At 50.6% G+C, this 16,825-nt stretch overlaps 8 protein-coding genes across 8 annotated transcripts; 6 read left to right on the top strand and 2 right to left on the bottom strand.

Annotated features, from left to right (window-relative positions):
• Window positions 1-147: 147 nt before the first annotated feature.
• ASPSYDRAFT_44885 (ADP-ribosylation factor family protein) lies at window positions 148-1,581 on the bottom strand. The gene is made up of 5 exons (XM_040846925.1): window positions 1,311-1,581; window positions 1,205-1,243; window positions 1,046-1,129; window positions 646-969; window positions 148-589 (listed from the first exon to the last, which is right to left on the bottom strand). The coding sequence occupies exons 1-5, from the start codon at window positions 1,383-1,385 to the stop codon at window positions 563-565; spliced, it is 549 nt and encodes a 182-aa protein (XP_040702331.1). The 5' UTR covers window positions 1,386-1,581; the 3' UTR covers window positions 148-562.
• A 132-nt stretch (window positions 1,582-1,713) lies between these two features.
• Window positions 1,714-4,680, top strand: ASPSYDRAFT_44884 (putative chromatin remodeling complex subunit (Arp8)). Its single transcript, XM_040846924.1, has 4 exons — window positions 1,714-2,182; window positions 2,247-2,322; window positions 2,416-2,827; window positions 2,888-4,680. Exons 1-4 carry the CDS (start codon window positions 2,140-2,142, stop codon window positions 4,514-4,516), a joined length of 2,160 nt encoding a protein of 719 aa, XP_040702330.1. The 5' UTR covers window positions 1,714-2,139; the 3' UTR covers window positions 4,517-4,680.
• A 472-nt stretch (window positions 4,681-5,152) lies between these two features.
• ASPSYDRAFT_151239 (uncharacterized protein) lies at window positions 5,153-6,692 on the top strand (the record flags this gene model as incomplete). The annotated part of the gene is made up of 2 exons (XM_040842083.1): window positions 5,153-5,417; window positions 5,482-6,692. The coding sequence occupies 2 exons, from the start codon at window positions 5,153-5,155 to the stop codon at window positions 6,690-6,692; spliced, it is 1,476 nt and encodes a 491-aa protein (XP_040702329.1).
• Window positions 6,693-7,149: 457 nt separating this feature from the next.
• On the top strand, window positions 7,150-9,272 carry ASPSYDRAFT_951574 (dihydroorotate dehydrogenase 2). The gene is made up of 2 exons (XM_040853081.1): window positions 7,150-8,068; window positions 8,125-9,272. The coding sequence occupies exons 1-2, from the start codon at window positions 7,607-7,609 to the stop codon at window positions 9,247-9,249; spliced, it is 1,587 nt and encodes a 528-aa protein (XP_040702328.1). The 5' UTR covers window positions 7,150-7,606; the 3' UTR covers window positions 9,250-9,272.
• Window positions 9,273-9,765: 493 nt separating this feature from the next.
• ASPSYDRAFT_57811 (triose-phosphate isomerase) lies at window positions 9,766-10,620 on the bottom strand (the record flags this gene model as incomplete). Its single annotated transcript, XM_040849431.1, has 1 exon — window positions 9,766-10,620. The coding sequence occupies one exon, from the start codon at window positions 10,618-10,620 to the stop codon at window positions 9,766-9,768; it is 855 nt and encodes a 284-aa protein (XP_040702327.1).
• A 1,972-nt stretch (window positions 10,621-12,592) lies between these two features.
• ASPSYDRAFT_152349 (RpiB/LacA/LacB family sugar-phosphate isomerase) lies at window positions 12,593-13,066 on the top strand (the record flags this gene model as incomplete). Its single annotated transcript, XM_040842181.1, has 1 exon — window positions 12,593-13,066. The coding sequence occupies one exon, from the start codon at window positions 12,593-12,595 to the stop codon at window positions 13,064-13,066; it is 474 nt and encodes a 157-aa protein (XP_040702326.1).
• Window positions 13,067-14,087: 1,021 nt separating this feature from the next.
• Window positions 14,088-15,079, top strand: ASPSYDRAFT_150700 (putative U-box domain protein; the record flags this gene model as incomplete). The annotated part of the gene is made up of 3 exons (XM_040842027.1): window positions 14,088-14,167; window positions 14,248-14,785; window positions 14,846-15,079. The coding sequence occupies 3 exons, from the start codon at window positions 14,088-14,090 to the stop codon at window positions 15,077-15,079; spliced, it is 852 nt and encodes a 283-aa protein (XP_040702325.1).
• A 1,083-nt stretch (window positions 15,080-16,162) lies between these two features.
• Window positions 16,163-16,794, top strand: ASPSYDRAFT_151268 (uncharacterized protein; the record flags this gene model as incomplete). The annotated part of the gene is made up of 3 exons (XM_040842086.1): window positions 16,163-16,417; window positions 16,544-16,609; window positions 16,681-16,794. 3 exons carry the CDS (start codon window positions 16,163-16,165, stop codon window positions 16,792-16,794), a joined length of 435 nt encoding a protein of 144 aa, XP_040702324.1.
• Window positions 16,795-16,825: the final 31 nt, after the last annotated feature.

Below are 16,825 nucleotides of genomic sequence, written 5' to 3'. Positions count from 1 at the left end.
TCTTGTAGTCGGCAACTCAAAGGGCAGGAGATGGAGATAATGTATTTTTGAAGCACTAGCAGCTGGTAGCTGTTACCCTCCAAATCAGTAGGCGCTAGTTACATATCTATAATTCGTGGCACCTCGTAGGGAAATAGGTGACTGTAAGCCTGATATTATATATATTTTGTACAGTTCTGATGGTCAAGGCCAAGAGATGCGCTCTCACTTTAGAAACAGTTGACCGTGACTGGTGATTTATGCTAATCAGTAATATTTTCAAAGTCTGGTACAATGCACTAGTAGTTGCTGTTGATTTATACACCCAAGCATGTCTGCGCGCTCTAAGGCTTCATATAACCAGTTCCAACCACGGCTCCATGTCACGCCAAACACAAGGAAAATCGAACGAAGCCAACCGGACATATTCGAATCAATTAGGATATTACACTCGTTTCGTCTCAAAAGTCCCCACACCAAAAAAAAAAAAAATATACTGTATAACGACATGCACTCCATAGCTTCAAATTGCCGAGGAGGGGAATATTAAAAGATTCTATCGCACGACAAAAGACGCCAGCGCTTATGCGTTTTCGGATTGAAGAGTTTGCTGCGCATTCCGACGTTAGCAGAGCCCGAACTCAATGAGAGCGTAGACAAACGTACCACCAACCAGTCCATGCCTTCGTTTAGACCTTTACCATCAATGGCAGAACATGCCACAATGCTCCAGTTCCTATCCCGCAGTTCACCAAGCTTTAGTGCCTCTGATATTTCTCCGGCGCCCTTTGCACCCGGCTGATCTTGTTTGTTCGCGAAGACCAGTAGTGCAGCTTCACGCAGTTCCTCTTCATTTAGCATAGCAGAAAGTTCATCAGCGGCTGTACTGAGACGCTCAACATCTGTAGAATCGATCACGAAAACGACGGCAGCGGTGTTGGCGTAGTAGCACCGCCAGTATGGACGAATAGATGTTTGGCCACCGAGATCCTAGAGTGTAGATTGCATGAGCGAATACATTCTGAAGCATATAAGGAATGGACTGAAGGTGTTGTGAAGCGCGTACCCAAACATTAAAGTTCAAATTTCTGTACGTCACTGATTCCACGTTGAATCCGATGGTGGGTATTGTGGTCACGACTTCGCCGATCTACCCGGAAATTCACATTAGCACGCAATTCAAACCAGTATGCGCATAACCAGCAGGATATAACAGAGAACATACCTTTAACCTGTAGAGGAGAGTGGTCTTGCCAGCATTGTCCTATGCGAGATAGCGTCTCAGTTCCGGTGTCCCAAGCATTTTGCGGATGGTAATATTATTGGCATACAAGTCCAAGAATCAGAATTCGAATTTCCTTCTTTGCCCATAACAAGGACCATAGTCGCGAAAGTGAACCCCCCATGACGGCGTGTGTTTGTTGGCGGTGGAAAGCGGCGATACTTCAGGCGGCGACCGATCGTAGGGAACGGGGTCTCGTCGTCCCAACAGACAAACGTGGGTAAGAGGATGTATAGTGGAAGGGCTCGAAGAAGTTATCGGAAGAAGACAGTTGTCTGAGAAAGGTGGAAGTGCTTTGTGTCGGAGGGAGATGACCGATCAGCGCAGCGAAACCCCAGAACATCCAGAATAGAAGCTGACTAAATCGCAGGGCGATCGGGCTTGGTCAAAGCTCTTCCAGTCACACTGTCCTGGACCCTCAGCAATTGCAATTTGTCTTTCCAGTCCTGAGTAAAGAAATGACTGTGTCGGTTTATATTTTACAATTAGTTTATATTACTAGTTTATAGAATCTGTTGTGTTGTTGCTGTATTGCGTTCGCAGTTGGGAATTGTATATTGTGTTCAGGTATACTGTCCTTTGCGCTATACCGTTTGGAGCGATTCGCCTTTCACTCCAGGCTTGCCGAGCGGAAAGTATGAATGGCGCATTGTCTTGATGACGCTCTTTCTCTATCTGCAACCGCCTTAGTCCAACAGCACTGCTCCTCCACCCACCTCCGACCTTCCTTTCGCTTTCTCCTCTATCGTCTGATCGGACCCCGATTCTCCGACCACTCCCAAACGAACCCCTTGGCAGCCTTCCAGACGAAGCTGGTCCGACTTCCGGCGCGATTGGACGAAGATTGATCCTTGTGTTGGAACCAGGAGCTGCACACAATGGTGGGCAAGAAGTCTGGGAAGGCTCTCCTTCGGGATGAGGGTCAGTAATTCAATTAATTCCTCTCCATCATGATAGGTTGCATGCCCTAACTCCTGCGTCTTAGGCCTCGAAAGGACGGATAACAATATGGACCTCTCCAGCTGGCCTGTGATCCCCGCAATCAACCAGAAAAACTATTACACGTTCGTGATTTACTGCCATAATGCGCTCTGTTGCTTAAGTTTTTTCCACTTTTTCTCTTTTTTTACTAACGGAACGCCTTCTCTGTATTGCAGTGACTACCTCAAGCGCGACGATCAGTACCTGGCGTTCAGGTTGCAAAATGAAGAAAATCGGAATCGGATGGCTAAAAATGCCAAAGACCGCGATCGTGCCCTTGCGATGGCAAAGACAAATGACCTTGGAATACCCGAAGCGGACACAGAGATGGATGGCGACGCAAACATGGAGGATGCCGAGGAGGCGGCTACGGAGGCATTGGGGTCCAAAGTAGTCGTCATCCATGTCGGCAGCCAGAATCTTCGCATTGGCCTGTCCAGTGATGCGCTGCCGAAAACTCTCCCTATGGTCATCGCGCGAAAATCAACCACTAGCGAATCCGAAGATCATGAGGAGCCGTGCCCGAAGAGGTTGAAGCTGGATGATGGCTCTGAAATGGAGCCGGAGAAGAAATTCGGCCCTGAGGTATGTCTTGGATCCCAGATAATGATGCTTTCTACTGTACAGGAACTAATTTGGTTATAGTTCTCTTCGCAATATACAACCATGGCCGCAGATCTCAAAACACATATGCGGCAGAACAAACGCCGAACTTTGCCAAACTCTAAGGAAATGGTAATCAACTATAACCGCCGAACAGTACCGGAGACTATCTCAGAACACAATGATCCAATGCGAGTCGAATGGACAGAAATTCCAGACCAGGCGCCCGAGTACATTGTGGGACAGCCAGCCTTGCGGATACCCGACGAGTCGAAACCCCGCTATAAACTCTTCTGGCCTATGAAATACGGCTGGTGTAACGAGGAAGATTATGACAACAAGCGGCTCTTGTTCTTGGACATTTCCATCATCCTTGAGGATGCGATCAAGACCCAGCTGGGCCTTACAAGCAAAAAAGACTGGCCGCAGTACTCCTGCGTGTTTGTGATCCCGGATCTGTTCGAAAAGTCATACGTTACCCAAATTCTTGATATGCTCATGAGGGAGTTCTCGTTCGCTCGCGTTTGCTTCATCCAAGAGAGTCTTGCCGCTACCTTTGGTGCTGGATTCACCTCAGCCTGTGTTGTTGATATTGGTGCGCAAAAGACATCAATATGTTGCGTTGAGGAAGGAATGTGCATCGAAAATTCGCGTGTGAATCTGAAATATGGCGGCGCGGATATGACTGAGTTATTCGTCAAGATGATGCTTTATGATCACTTCCCCTACGAAGAGATCAACTTATGGCGCAGGTATGACTTCCTGTTAGCCGAGGAGTTGAAGAAGAACATTTGTACCATGAACGAAGCGAGCGTTTCAGTGCAGGTCTTCGATTTCCATCTTCGGGTGGCCGGCCAAGACACCCGCAAGTATACATTCAAAGCATACGACGAGGTGCACCTTGCTCCAATGGGCGTTTTCCACCCGACCTTGTTTGACAACTCGAATAAACTTAATGGGCGACGAAAATTGATTACTCGCTCTGTGGATATTTATGATAGCCAACCAAATGACCCAACTTCCGCAGCCCAGTCGGAAATCCTGACGATGCTTGCTCCTCCATCTTCTAGCAGCCAAGTCAACGGCGACTCCCAGGCGGGCACTGTGGACGTACAAGCAACTCCTAGCCGGTCACAGCAGCTGAATGCACTGAGCCGTGTACAGGATGCCGAGGCCACTCCCCGATCGTCTGTTGCGGGTTCCCCGGTACCAGAGGGCACACCGCAAGCAGGGGGTGCCGCTACTCCGGCACCTGCCGGACCAAGCCAAAGCACATCTCAACCCCGTGAGCCCACCGTCGAGGAGCGCGACGATATTCTCCCGTCGTACCCGTTGGACAAGGCAATTCTTACCTCGATCATACATGCCGCACGTTCAGACGAGCGGAAGATGCGCGATTTCCTCGGTGGAATTATGGTTGTTGGTGGAGGAAGCCTGGTTAGCAACTTCCATTTGTTCTTAGAAGAACGACTTCAACTTCTTCAGCCAGGTTTCGCAAAGGAAATCATGATTGGTACGCCGCCAAGAGACCTTGATCCGCAGGTTGTCGTGTGGAAGGGCGCCAGCGTGTTTGGGAAACTCAGTGGGACAAATGATAGCTGGATTAGCCAGCTAGAATATGATCGCCTAGGACACCGTCTGCTCGCATATAAGTGCATGTGGGCTTATTGATTTCTAGAATGGATTGCTGTTATGGGTGTTCTATATGGTGGGTATTTCAAAAACTAGAAAGTACCCAGTTATGATTCTATATAGCTTAATAAATTTTGGATATTCCTCAATACATGTTGCTACTGAAACAACAATGCAATATCTTGCCAATGTGGTATTGTTCATCCCAGTGAATTCCATCAGATCTAGTTACTTCTTTCGCGTTATCAGATTACCTAATCAATCACAATGTTAACATTGCAAACACGGACTAACAGTTCTCCGCTCCGCCAGATCATTCTTGCACTAACCATAAACATCAGGCGGTAGGGGAGTGCAGAATGGTTCCTCGAACCCCAGGTAAGTTTGCGCGCTGTGTTTCGGTCTCATGGTTCACAAAAGCAGCCAATAACCAGCTCATCTATTGTTTCAGTACTCGCGCCGGTCAATTCAAACGCTGGAAACGGGGACCTGGCTGTTTTTGGGGATTCCGAGATCTCTCCAATCTCCCTTTCTGCTCAATGTATGTCTACCGGCGAGCTAGCTATGGACTCGAGTATATGAATGCTAATATTGGATTGAATAGATTGTACCCCGCCTTCTTCCCAGAAAACACCACCTGGCTCTACTGGACCTCTTGAAAAGCGCGAACCAGACATGTCGAAATCAAAGGATAGCAGCTCCTCTGGGGGCTTCCACCAGGAATACATAGCTTCCCTGCGTTATCGGAATGATCTCCCTCCTCCTGATATGCCTCCGAAGTTCCTCGACATTCCGCATGAAGGGCTTGAGAGGTTTCTTACTCCAGGGTTTGCTTCTAATTTAGGTCGACGTGAAGAACCCAACATTGATGTCGATGCGGAAGGTGGTATGCCAATTGACCTGGTTGGTATTCCAGGCTTGCATCTGGGGGATGAGAGCGGTAGGTTACTGAACCAATAGAATAACCACGAAAGCGAGACTCTAATTTTGATTCTATTTTTCAGCTATCATGGCTCCGGAAAACCCAGAACCAATTGATCCCGCTGACCTACCGCTTCTTTTGACACTCGAGCAACTGAAAAACCCTGCGCCCAAAAATTCCAATGTCAGTTTCCTGCGCCGTACGCAGTACATTTCCGCTGGTATCCGCGCCCCTGATGGGCCAAAGGTCACGGCCATCCGCCCTAAGTCGCGCCTCGACAAGAAATCTCAAGATGATCCGACTTATGTCAAGAAGTATATTATGAAGGGATTCGATATTGCCTATCCGGACAGCAAACATGTGGGTGAAGATACGTCAAGCCAAATGAAAGGCCTCGCTCCAACGAAGCTTGAGACCGATGCATGGGCGCACCCTGTGCATCCAGATAACCCAAAGTTAAAACCCGTCGGCTACTATCCACTCCTCCCCGATTTACAAGGCTTCCCCGATCCTGGAGGCTTTGTGCAGTTCAAATTCGACAAAGCGCCAGTCCAGGGCTCTGGGGGCAAACGGGACGAGCGTATGGACCTTGCGATTCTGCTTCCCTCAGAGCCTGAGGAGCGTGTTGCCCAGGAATACGCCACCAAGAAAGCCCTGCATAAATCTAACCCTAACCTGTACCAAGATCCTGGTCCTGTCCCATACGACTATGACCTATTCCTACCGGAAAAGAAGGACTCGGTGAAGAACGTTCGAAACAGCTTACATTTATCCAACCCCGATCGCGACAATGAAGATCTCTACACCAATGAGGGTGCTGACGGTATGAAGTTCCACCGATATGATCGCGCACGTACATACGCCACAACCTCACAGGCGCTTGGTAACCCCCAGAAACAAACGGACATTGCAATGGCGCTTTACGACCCTGCCGAAGCGAAGGATACCAATATGACACCGACACAGAAGGCCGCTTATTACTATCCAATTATTGGAAAGACGCGCCTAAAGCCCGAGCGTGCGCGAACCATCGCCCAGGCGGGTCTCGCACCCACAAAGCCTAAATCGAAGGAAGACCAGGTTCACCAGATGCAAGTCGTGGCTCGTGATCCAGAGGAACTCGAAGTATACAAACGGTCCACTTACCGCGCTGCTATCGACCCCAAATTCGCTAAAACAATGCCCCCTCCCCCAGAACCCGCTGAGGAACCTGAAGCACAGCCAACCGAAGAGGCAGCAGACGTACAACCGAAGGCAGACGAAGACGACGATGATAGAATGAGCGACGAATGAGTCAATCGCCCCAGAATTTTGTCCGTCTGTTGGTGCCCTTTTCTAATCCCTCAACTTGGTCACCCTCTATCTCTCCATCTTCTACTTACTAGGGAAGCTTTCGGAAGCTCTCCTACGCTTGATTTCCTGTCTTGTCTTTCTGGTACCAACATCTCAGCCGACCGGCAAGCCATTGCGGACCGTCGGCCCCGGCTTAAATTTTTGACTCTTGACTTCATCTACCAATTGGCGTCAGGCGGCAAAAACAGGCGTTTTGTTTCCAATATTTTGAGTGGCATAAATATCTAGTGGGGATTTGGAGTTCAGCGAATCGTTCTATTTCTTTGTCGTTTCATGTACTTGGAAGTCTGCTACTGACTCCCTATGATCATTGTGTTCATATACCGATCATAACAAATACATACCTCGTAATTCAACGATCATGTACCTGCTATACTCTCTATGTAGCCTGCGCGGCCTTGCCATTCTACCCGATCTATTCTCTGACCGCCCTCCCCACCACCCATCTGCCCAAGGCGGTAAAAGAAGTTGGCCGAACCCGAAGGTTGATTATCGACCGTTGACTGAAGTACACACCCTCGAGGAGGATCCCTGGGTTCGATTTCTGTGGTTTGGCTCTTCAATTGAGTTTAAGCGCGCAAGACGTCTATCACGCCGACCGTCTGAAGAGACAGAGTGGGCTGTTTGGACGCTGATTGACTGGACTGGTGAGTTGAGTATTTCGGACCGAGCTTGGAGCTTCCTCTTGTGGTCTTTGAATACCTCGTTGATATGGATTCAATTGGAATGGTTATTATTCTATTAGGTCCGATTAGCTAAACTTTATTATGTATACAGGTTTACCAGTCTTGAACTAATTCGGGTGGAGAGTACGTACTTATTCCTGCACCATCAACTACCCACACGGAGTGCCAATGGCCACGAACTGCGTCCGAAGGGTTACGCTCACGGGTGTAACCCGTCTTCCAAGACGAACTTTTGTCCCAACATGCCGACAATTTGCGAAATCTCAGAGCCTGCGGTATGCGTCTGATACTGGTGCAGCAAGCGCCGGAGGCGCGGCGGCACCCGCAGCAACAACCACAACGGCGGCAGCTGAGACAGCTAAAGAGGCTCCCAAGAAGTCCGGACGCGGACTGCGAAGAACAGTTCTGGGGACATCGTTGGCACTGACGCTGTTGGTTGGGTGGGTGTATGGTTCAGATACGCGTGCGAGTATTCACCGTTACGGGGCTGTGCAGTTGATCAGGACGTTATTTCCTGATGCCGAGGATGCGCACCATATTGGTGTTGATGCGTTAAGGATGTTATATAAATATGGGTTGCATCCGCGGGAGCGTGGTGATCCAGATGGCGATGGAGCCTTGGAGACTGAGGTTGGTAGCATTATACTTACGGTCATACCGTCCCAAAATGCTTATGGTTAGAACAGGTTTTTGGATACAAGTTATCAAACCCTATCGGTATCTCAGGCGGGCTTGACAAGCATGGCGAAATTCCTGACCCGCTGTTCGCGGTTGGTCCCGCTATCGTGGAAGTTGGAGGGACCACCCCCTTGCCACAGGACGGCAACCCACGCCCTCGAGTGTTCCGACTGCCTTCGCAGAAAGCTATGATTAACAGGTACGGCCTTAACTCTAAGGGCGCGGATCACATGGCGGCTATTCTGGAGCAAAGAGTTCGCGATTACGCTTACAATAATGGGTTCGGCCTACACGATACGGCTGAGCAACGTGTTCTAAACGGCGAGGCTCAGGTACCTCCAGGTAGTCTTCAGGCTGGGAAACTTCTCGCTGTCCAAGTGGCCAAGAACAAGGCTACGCCGGATGCTGATATCGAGGCCGTCAAACGCGACTATGTGTATTGCGTGGACCGTCTGGCCAAATATGCTGATATTCTTGTTGTGAATGTGTCAAGCCCCAACACACCCGGTCTCCGTGATTTGCAGGCTACAGCTCCGCTCACAGCAATCCTCAAGGCTGTCGTGGGAGCTGCAAAGAGCGTGGATCGCAAGACCAAACCATATGTTATGGTCAAGGTCAGTCCGGATGAGGACTCAGATGAGCAAGTCTCCGGAATTTGTGATGCTGTTCGAGGCTCCGGTGTCGACGGTGTAATTGTCGGAAATACAACGAATCGCCGCCCGGATCCTCTACCCCAAGGTTACACGCTTCCGTCAAAAGAACAGGCAACACTTAAAGAGACTGGTGGATATTCCGGCCCACAGCTGTTCGACCGTACGGTGGTCCTTGTGGCTCGGTACCGGGCGATGCTGGATGCGATCCAGGATGATTCGGAAAAGGCCGGGATTGCCAAGGAATTGGCAGCGACCACTACGCGAGCCGAGCCTGACTCGGAAAACGTTCCTTCCGTGGAGGCGCCAAGTGGGCTACAGCGCAAGGTTATCTTCGCTTCTGGAGGCATCACCAACGGTAAGCAGGCTCGAGCTGCCTTGGACGCAGGGGCCTCTGTTGCCATGATGTATACGGGTGTTGTCTATGGCGGAGTTGGAACTGTAACTCGAGTGAAACAGGAACTGCGGGAGGAAACAAGGTAAAAGACGAATTCAAGATAGAATGGACTTTGGTCACTCGGAGAATGATTAGCCCGTTGTTGCATGCGTTTTGACGCTCTGGTATAATGTTTGGCTGTAATATACTTGTTGTCCACGTCGGTACCCTAAAAGGTGTAACCTCCAACCACTTGTGTGCAAAAAGCCCGCTGCAGGGTCGATTTCAAGGCAAGCTTGTATGGATTGGTTGTTATCAAAGGTGTTGCTGTACGTTGCGCCGCCTGTATAACTCCGCGGTAAGCCCCATGAGGTCATCATGCATTTTCGGCTGCGGCATGGCTTGCAGGGGTCAAAGCCACACTTGGCCGTTGAAGGCGAGAAGAGGGGGAGAGGATGGAAACAAGTAAGATCAGGTCATCTCATTAAATCTAGTCAATATTGTTGCACCCCGTTTGCTTCATACGCCGTCAAATGCAATTTCGTCTGTTAGCCCCATCTATGACTTTTAGTATGCGTTCTAAAATTCGTGATTAAGCCGCTTTCATTGGTTGATTCCAGCGTTCAAATGAGAGTTTCCTCCACTTCTCGGACGACCTTGCGCACGCCCTCGATTTCATGCGCAAATCGGCCCAGAAACATGCCATCGACAGCTTTCCCCAGACCTCCGGGCCCCCACAGGCCGGGCCCAGCACTGCCTCCGTACAGAATACGGACGTCCCCAGGTCGCTGGCCGACCAATGCGCGCAACCCGTCCACCACAGCAGAGATATGATCCACGCTGGCGGGCTTAGGTTTCCCAATGGCCCAGACAGGCTCATAAGCAAAAATGACGGGTGCATCGGCTGGGATAGCTTTTAGTATGGCACGAACCAGTACTTCGCACTCTCGCACCGCAAGCCCAACCGCTTCTGAAGCAACCGGGCCAGGTGCACTGATTTCGCCGATGCATACCAGAGGGACCATGCCGTGTGCACAGGCCGCGGCAGCCTTGCGGGCAGCCTGTTCATCCGTTTCGCCAAAGACGGAGCGGCGCTCGGCATGGGCTAGCTCAACAATGGAAACACCCATGGAGCTAAGAGAAAGTGGTGATACTTCGCCGGTGTAGGCCCCGAGAGATTCCCAAAAACAGTCTTGTGCGCCTAGCAGGAATGGGGCGGGAAGTGATGGGGAATCATCTTTTGGCAATGAGGAGACGTATTCGTTGATAATTCCCGCACAGGGATAGATGGTGAGAAAGTCAGGAATTAGAGCCAGGAGGAGCTTAGACCGGTTTTCTGGCCGAACTATGTCGTTTTTGGGGTCAAGAAGTGCGCGGCAGTACTCGAGCGTTCGCGGCGGCTCAAAGTACATCTTCAAAGAGATCAAAAGAAGATTCTTGGGCAGGACCGGATAGGCCTGCTTTGTGTTTGTAGCCATGATTTTGCGCAATAAATCCTCTCAGCAGCTTTTGTTTTGGATGTTTCCGACACAGCCTTCCGTTCAATCGGTTGTTGCTATTCACGCGATTCTTGCCGTCCCGGCTAGATAAGGAATGCTCGGAGCACTGGGGCAGTGACGAAAGCGCAAGAATGGCAAGGAAATGAATCGAATGTCGTACCCGGGTCAAAGGTGAGCTTGCCAATCACTGCACCATGCGCGTTAGCGAATGATCCATTTCTCTCGCGGGGCACTCTCATTGGCGACTGGCAATACACCTTTGAGACGGGGAAATGGAGTCGCATTCGGTGGACTTACCCAGCAAAAGACACAGACAGAGATCGTCCCACGCAGATGCATCCACTTATCCAATGAGGCCAGTGCCCGGACAATTGTGGTCCGCAGCGTCGATGACAGTCTGGAGAAGAAGATCTGGGGATAAAAATGGGGATAAAAATGGAGAGGGGGGAAGAAGTGGACGAGCGCCGTGGGGCGCGTTGTCAAGGGTCCTTCAGCGTATTTGAATTGTCCATCGACAAGGCTGAGGAGGTCTACGAAGGTCATGAGACCTCAGCTCGGAGTCGGTGAGGCGTCGCTTGATGAATCTGGGTATCCCGGTGCTGTGCCTGAGCACGTCTCCAGTGGACGATAATAACGGCGGGGATGACTGAAAAGAGCTTCCCGGATTCGGTGTATAATTATTGAAATATTACCAGTTCATAAAAGGTTTTGGCAGCAAAAATCCGTCCCGGCCGGTAATATTACGAGCCCCACCACTGATTGTGTTTGGCGGCCCACTGTGGGCCAATGAGAGCTGTCGGCTACACACATGAGGGGCAGTCCCAAGATGGCAGGTGGGGTCGCTAGAGGAGGATTGACCTAACCGGCAGGTGCGACTGTTCCATCTAGTGCACGGTTCTGATGCGCTAGCAGCATCTAGACTTTGTCCTGATTCTTGGGATGCAGTGGATATCGGCGACAGGCCACTCATTGCACTCAAGCGGGAGATGGGACGCAACTTGACAGATGAGCAGGAGAAACGGGTTGCGAACGATACTCCGCGAAAATAGTCGAAAACTTGAAGTATGCACAGCAACTTGGAAGCCTTAAGATTTACGTCATAGGACGGATAGGAACAAACGCTGTGATTCGCAATCCACAGACTCAAGCATGTTAAGATCCTCGTTGATCAGGCTGTTAAGGAACAAACCTGTTGGCTCTTGGGAAGCATAATCCCGGACCTGGCAGGCCACAAAAGGCACGCTAGACCCAAGGCGGCATCCGAAGTTTAATGCCTCGCTTTCTTGTATACGCAGGTCGAAACAAGCTCCACATGTGCCAGTATGGACAAGGATTCTGAGTATGTGGTGGCGCGATTAAACACTTTCTGTCGACCGTCTGTTCCTAAAAGCTCCGAGCATCTATTCATAGTTGTTGGCTGACTGCTAGCACTTCCTTGCAATGTCGGCTAGTTGTTCCTTTGTAGCTGTCTTGGATGGACTTGGCGGGCTCGATATCAAGGTCCATCCACACAGCAAACGGTGACAGTGGATCTCATTGCAATAAACAATCAATCGGAAAAGGATGGCGACTAAGGAACACATGCAACCGGGCTGATACGAGCCGAATCCAGCATTTAATGACGCCAGCGTGAAGATGGCCAATGAGTTGCAAGCTGGCTTCCGTGAAGTCATGTTTTGGAACCTTGGGCCCAAGAGGCACAGGCTACAGCACGGCCTCCATCTCCACTCCAGTCTGGGGGAGGGGGGCTCGGTCAGACCAGTCTGCTACCTGCAGAGGAGGCAAGTCCGGACGTACGATTGCCCAGCCAGCCTATATAAAGACTCCCAACTCCCCCCCTTACGCCACCTCTCTATTCTCCAGCATTCCATCCGCAAGACTTTCAAACAACTCAATCTTCTGTGATCAAACACATTCAAATCCATCTTCTATCTATCTTAAATCATCCACAATGTCTCAGAGCCTTCGCATTGTCTTCGCCGCCGACGAGGCTGGCCAACCCTACAAGGACACCCTCAAGTCTATTCTCGAGAAGAACCCCAATGTCAGCGAGGTCCTCGACGTTGGTGTCAACTCTACCTCTGACAAGACTGCCTACCCTCACCCTGCCGTCGAGGGTGCCAAACTCATCCGGGATGGCAAAGCTGACCGTGGTCTCTTCATCTGCGGCACTGGGCTGGGAGTCGCCATCTCTGCCAACAAGGTGCGCGGCATCCGCGCCGTGACTGCCCACGACTCTTTCTCCGTTGAGCGCGCCATCCTCAGCAACGATGCCCAGGTCCTCTGCTTCGGCCAGCGCGTTATCGGTCTTGAGCTGGCCAAGCGCCTCGCCAACGAGTGGGTGACCTACAAGTTCGATCCCAACAGTTCCTCTGCCCCTAAGGTCCAGGCCATCAAGGACTACGAGCAGCAGTTCGCTCAGTAGATCTAAAAATTAAATGGTCGAGACAGGCTCAGGCGGGGGCCCCACCTTATCTGCCATACACATCAATCGGACCCAGGCCGACTGCATGACCATGTCACTGGAGCCCGTCTGCAAATTCCAACGGTGCTCGTGACATTGGACAGACCGTTCGAGATTTCGAGATCATCGATGCGTGGGAAACAAGTCAGACCGACTCCCGACCCTTTCGGCTTTTCCTATATGGTGTTTTATCAGCGTCGATCCCGATGAATTTCGGTTTTCTTTTTTGCCTCTGCTTTTTTTGTACGAGTCACGATATCCCACGCAAGCAGGATGGATTTGGCGGGCCAAATGATTTTTGTTATTCCTCGTCTACTTCCGCAGAGATAGAGCTAGAATACAATTGTTTCATCCGCATTCAATACTCACTCTTCCGAGATCTGACTTTGCTATAGTATTTTCAGTACTGCTGAGTCATAGTAGATTCTGCGGGGATCGATCACTTTCGATCTCCAACTTCACCAGACATATTACCACGCTGTCTTGAATATATACCAAGATGATGGCAAGCAAAAGTGTTGTTCACTCTCTGCGCCCCAATTCCCCCGGCACAGGGCAAACGCTTTCACCCAGCCGTTGACTGAGGTCGCCAAATCGCATCTCTACAGCCCCGCGCCTGCAAAAATACTCACAGAGCAGCGCTGTCAGCCTTGGCTCCAGGCTGCGTTTGCATTGACCCAAGTCGGGCTGCGATATGAGTGTGTAATATCCCACATTGCACCCATTCGATATCACTCCCCCCGTCTCAGCCTTGGATCGCCAGTCGCAACTTGCCCCTGGCACTATCTACATCCAGTATACCGGGAGGCTCCGCATTTTACAGTGGACCACCGTCGACCACCTGAACACTCTGCCCCACTATATTTGACCAGAACGCAGAACCCGGTGCGACGACTACTCCGTTCCTGACTTTCTCTCGAAAGAGCAATCCCGTCGTGAACTATTCCCTTTCTTCACTCCCGAACGATACCTGTCGGCCGACATGTCAGACCTGAAGGAAAAAGGCAATATTCTGTTCAAGGAGGGTGACTACAACGGCGCGGAGGAGCTCTATTCCCAAGCGTGAGCTAAGCATGACAAATATTTTCTCTTCGCGGGAAAAAAAGGGCAAAGGAGGCTAATGGCGACGCTGTATCATGTAGGATCCAGAAAAACCCTCGCGAAGCGACCTTCTTCACAAATCGCGCCCTCACCCGGATAAGGCTGGAGAAATGGGCTGGCGTCGAACACGATGCACGCGCCGCTATTGATCTGTACGGGGCTAAGTCGCCGAATAGCCTGAAGAGCTGCTGGTATCTCTCCCAGGCACTTTTGGGCCTTCAGCGGCCGCAGGAGGCATATGAGGTTGCCATTGATGCATACCGTGCCAGTCTGGCAGCCAGAAACGCACAAACGGAGAACTTGTCCAAGGCTGTCCTGCGCGCAAAGCAGCAGATCTGGGCTGCGAAGGAAACGTCACGGCTGCGCGAAATGAACCAAACACTGGCGACTATGGAGGAACTGGTTGAAGCGGATCTGAAGCGTTCGTTGGACAATCTCCAAGGGCAGCTGGATAGAGGGGAGATCGGAGAGACGGGTTTTGGGGAAGACCAAAAAGCGCTGAGGGAAGATGCCCATAACAATATCCATAATGTGCGCGAGGCATTCCGTATTGCTTCCAATGGGGAGGTTCAAGAACGGGTAAGTCTATCCAAGACTAGCAGGCTCATTTTTTCGTCACCTCGGATGCTGACGGAACAGGTTGTCCCCGACTATCTTGTCGACGGTATCACCTTCGAGATCATGCACGATCCAGTTATCATACCTTCTGGTACTAGCTTTGACCGTATAGGTGTCCTCAAGTACGTCGAACAATCTGGCGTGGACCCAATCACACGGACACCGATGACCGTTCACGATCTACGTCCGAACTATGCCTTGAAAGCGGCTTGCGAAGACTTTTTGGCAAAGAATGGCTGGGCTGTTGATTGGTAGATGTATTGCCTCAACTTTCACCGGGTACCTCGTACATACATGTCCTCTTCTGACCTGTGTATTTGATTCTCTCCTGTTTGGCTCTTTTCGCATTTCCGGCGTTGGTTCATTTCAATAGCATCTTGTTTTGCGGGTCTTGATTATGACTATTGCCTGCTCGTGAGCGAATTGGCGTTTTATCTACCCCAGATCGCGAATAGAATATGAGAACAAGAATCACAGAATCCAGCTCCATTTGCTTAGACCTTGCCATGCACGTTTCCCGTCAAGTAATGTACTCTTCCATGCTTCTGATCAACCAGTTGATGTCCATGAGAGTATGTAGAGTCCGAGTACTTAGCACGCTTGTTACTCTGCCTGACTTGCCGTGGTTGGCTCATTTCGCCAAAGAGCCCGACTGCTAATAATTATGAGTATCCTACCAAGGTCCTATATTGTATGGTAGGAGCATCTACCCTGGCTTGGGTTGGTACCTGATGCCATCAGCTTATACGAGTAATTATGTTCCAATATACCTATCTATTTATCTATATCGTTTGAGCCCGAGAAACACCATCCCGACTGGCGCGACGGGTTGATGCCACATGGTACTATATATCTGGAATTGAAGTGGCCTCACAGATACAAAACCCGGATGCACACACTATAAAGCGAAAAGTATGCCGGTAGAGCTTCCAATGTTGTACAACAACCATTCCGAGATGATGTTCTGACACGGGAGAGCGGGGGATAAAATAGACGAGAAAGTTCAAGGTTCCAAGTCTAGGTGTCGGGACTTGAGTGTCCGGTTTACGACATCGCGCATAGACTTGGCGGCCTGAGCGGGCAGTTTATCTTAACATTCCGATCAGGGAGTGTTCCGGTGATGAGGTGATGGTAAAGTAGCTAGCTAGTGGTCGAGGTCATCTGGAGGTCCCCAACGGATATCAGGGAAGCTACAAAATTACCCCACCAAAACAACACCCCACCAACCATTGCAACTTTCCCTTTTCACCCCTCCAGGCTCCAGCTCATATCTTCTCTGCTCTTTTCTTCTTCATACCCAACACTAAATCCACAACTCATCTATATAAATCAACGAAAATGGCCGTCGAATCCTTCAACTCCGCCCTCGCCGCCGCGCAGTCCAAGGAGAAGTTCTCCGCCGCCGTGCAAACCGCCGCCGGAAAGGTCAACGCCGATGCCCTGAAGGCCGCTGTCGATGCTGTTCTCGCTGGTGGCGACGACGCCTCGGTCTCTGATGCTGATCAGAGCGCTGCGCTCAAGTCCGGTTTCGAGTTCGCCACGGAGCTCGTCAAGGCCCTGCAGAAGGAGCCCGGGACTGATGATAAGTTGAAGGTTCGTTTGGGTTGTCTGGAATACTTTATTGCCGCTGTCCCTTCCCCCATCTCATCCTCCCCGGGGATTGGAAAGGTGCGGTGGATAGCTTTAGAATGGAAATGCTAACAGGGTCACTTTGTGTAGCTGTATGCGTTCTTCAAGCGGTCGAAGGACGAGGAACCTGCTCAGCCTAGCTTCTACCAGATCGAGGTGCGTTCTTAGCCTTCTTGCCCTCTAGTTGCCATTTAAAAGTGGCCTGTGAACTAACGGATGGTGAACAGAGCAAGTACAAGTACAACGCGTGGAAGGAAATCAGCCATATCAGCCAGCAACGGGCCCAGGCTCTGTACATTCAGAAGGTCAACGATCTTATTGACTCGATCGGTACCCAGTAAGATGGGGAATGTACTGGATAATACAAGATGG

This window comes from Aspergillus sydowii (genome assembly GCF_001890705.1).
Source record: "Aspergillus sydowii CBS 593.65 unplaced genomic scaffold ASPSYscaffold_5, whole genome shotgun sequence".
Lineage (NCBI taxonomy): Eukaryota > Fungi > Ascomycota > Eurotiomycetes > Eurotiales > Aspergillaceae > Aspergillus > Aspergillus sydowii.
Note: the sequence above shows the minus strand (reverse complement) of the source record. Positions and strands in the feature narration are given on the sequence as shown.

What these genes read in the sequence shown, in the direction of transcription:
- ASPSYDRAFT_951574 (XM_040853081.1), top strand. Translation starts at nt 7,607, where the DNA reads ATGGCCACGAACTGCGTCCGAAGGGTTACGCTCACGGGTGTAACCCGT. An exon ending in ATGGAGCCTTGGAGACTGAG is followed by an intron (nt 8,069 to 8,124) that starts GTTGGTAGCATT and finishes TGGTTAGAACAG; the next exon opens with GTTTTTGGATACAAGTTATC.
- ASPSYDRAFT_44884 (XM_040846924.1), top strand. Translation starts at nt 2,140, where the DNA reads ATGGTGGGCAAGAAGTCTGGGAAGGCTCTCCTTCGGGATGAGG. An exon ending in GGCTCTCCTTCGGGATGAGG is followed by an intron (nt 2,183 to 2,246) that starts GTCAGTAATTCA and finishes CCTGCGTCTTAG; the next exon opens with GCCTCGAAAGGACGGATAAC. An exon ending in ATCAACCAGAAAAACTATTA is followed by an intron (nt 2,323 to 2,415) that starts CACGTTCGTGAT and finishes TTCTCTGTATTG; the next exon opens with CAGTGACTACCTCAAGCGCG.
- ASPSYDRAFT_44885 (XM_040846925.1), bottom strand. Translation starts at nt 1,385, where the DNA reads ATGGGGGGTTCACTTTCGCGACTATGGTCCTTGTTATGGGCAAAGAAG. An exon ending in GAATTCTGATTCTTGGACTT is followed by an intron (nt 1,244 to 1,310) that starts GTATGCCAATAA and finishes TATCTCGCATAG; the next exon opens with GACAATGCTGGCAAGACCAC. An exon ending in CTCTCCTCTACAGGTTAAAG is followed by an intron (nt 1,130 to 1,204) that starts GTATGTTCTCTG and finishes ATTTCCGGGTAG; the next exon opens with ATCGGCGAAGTCGTGACCAC.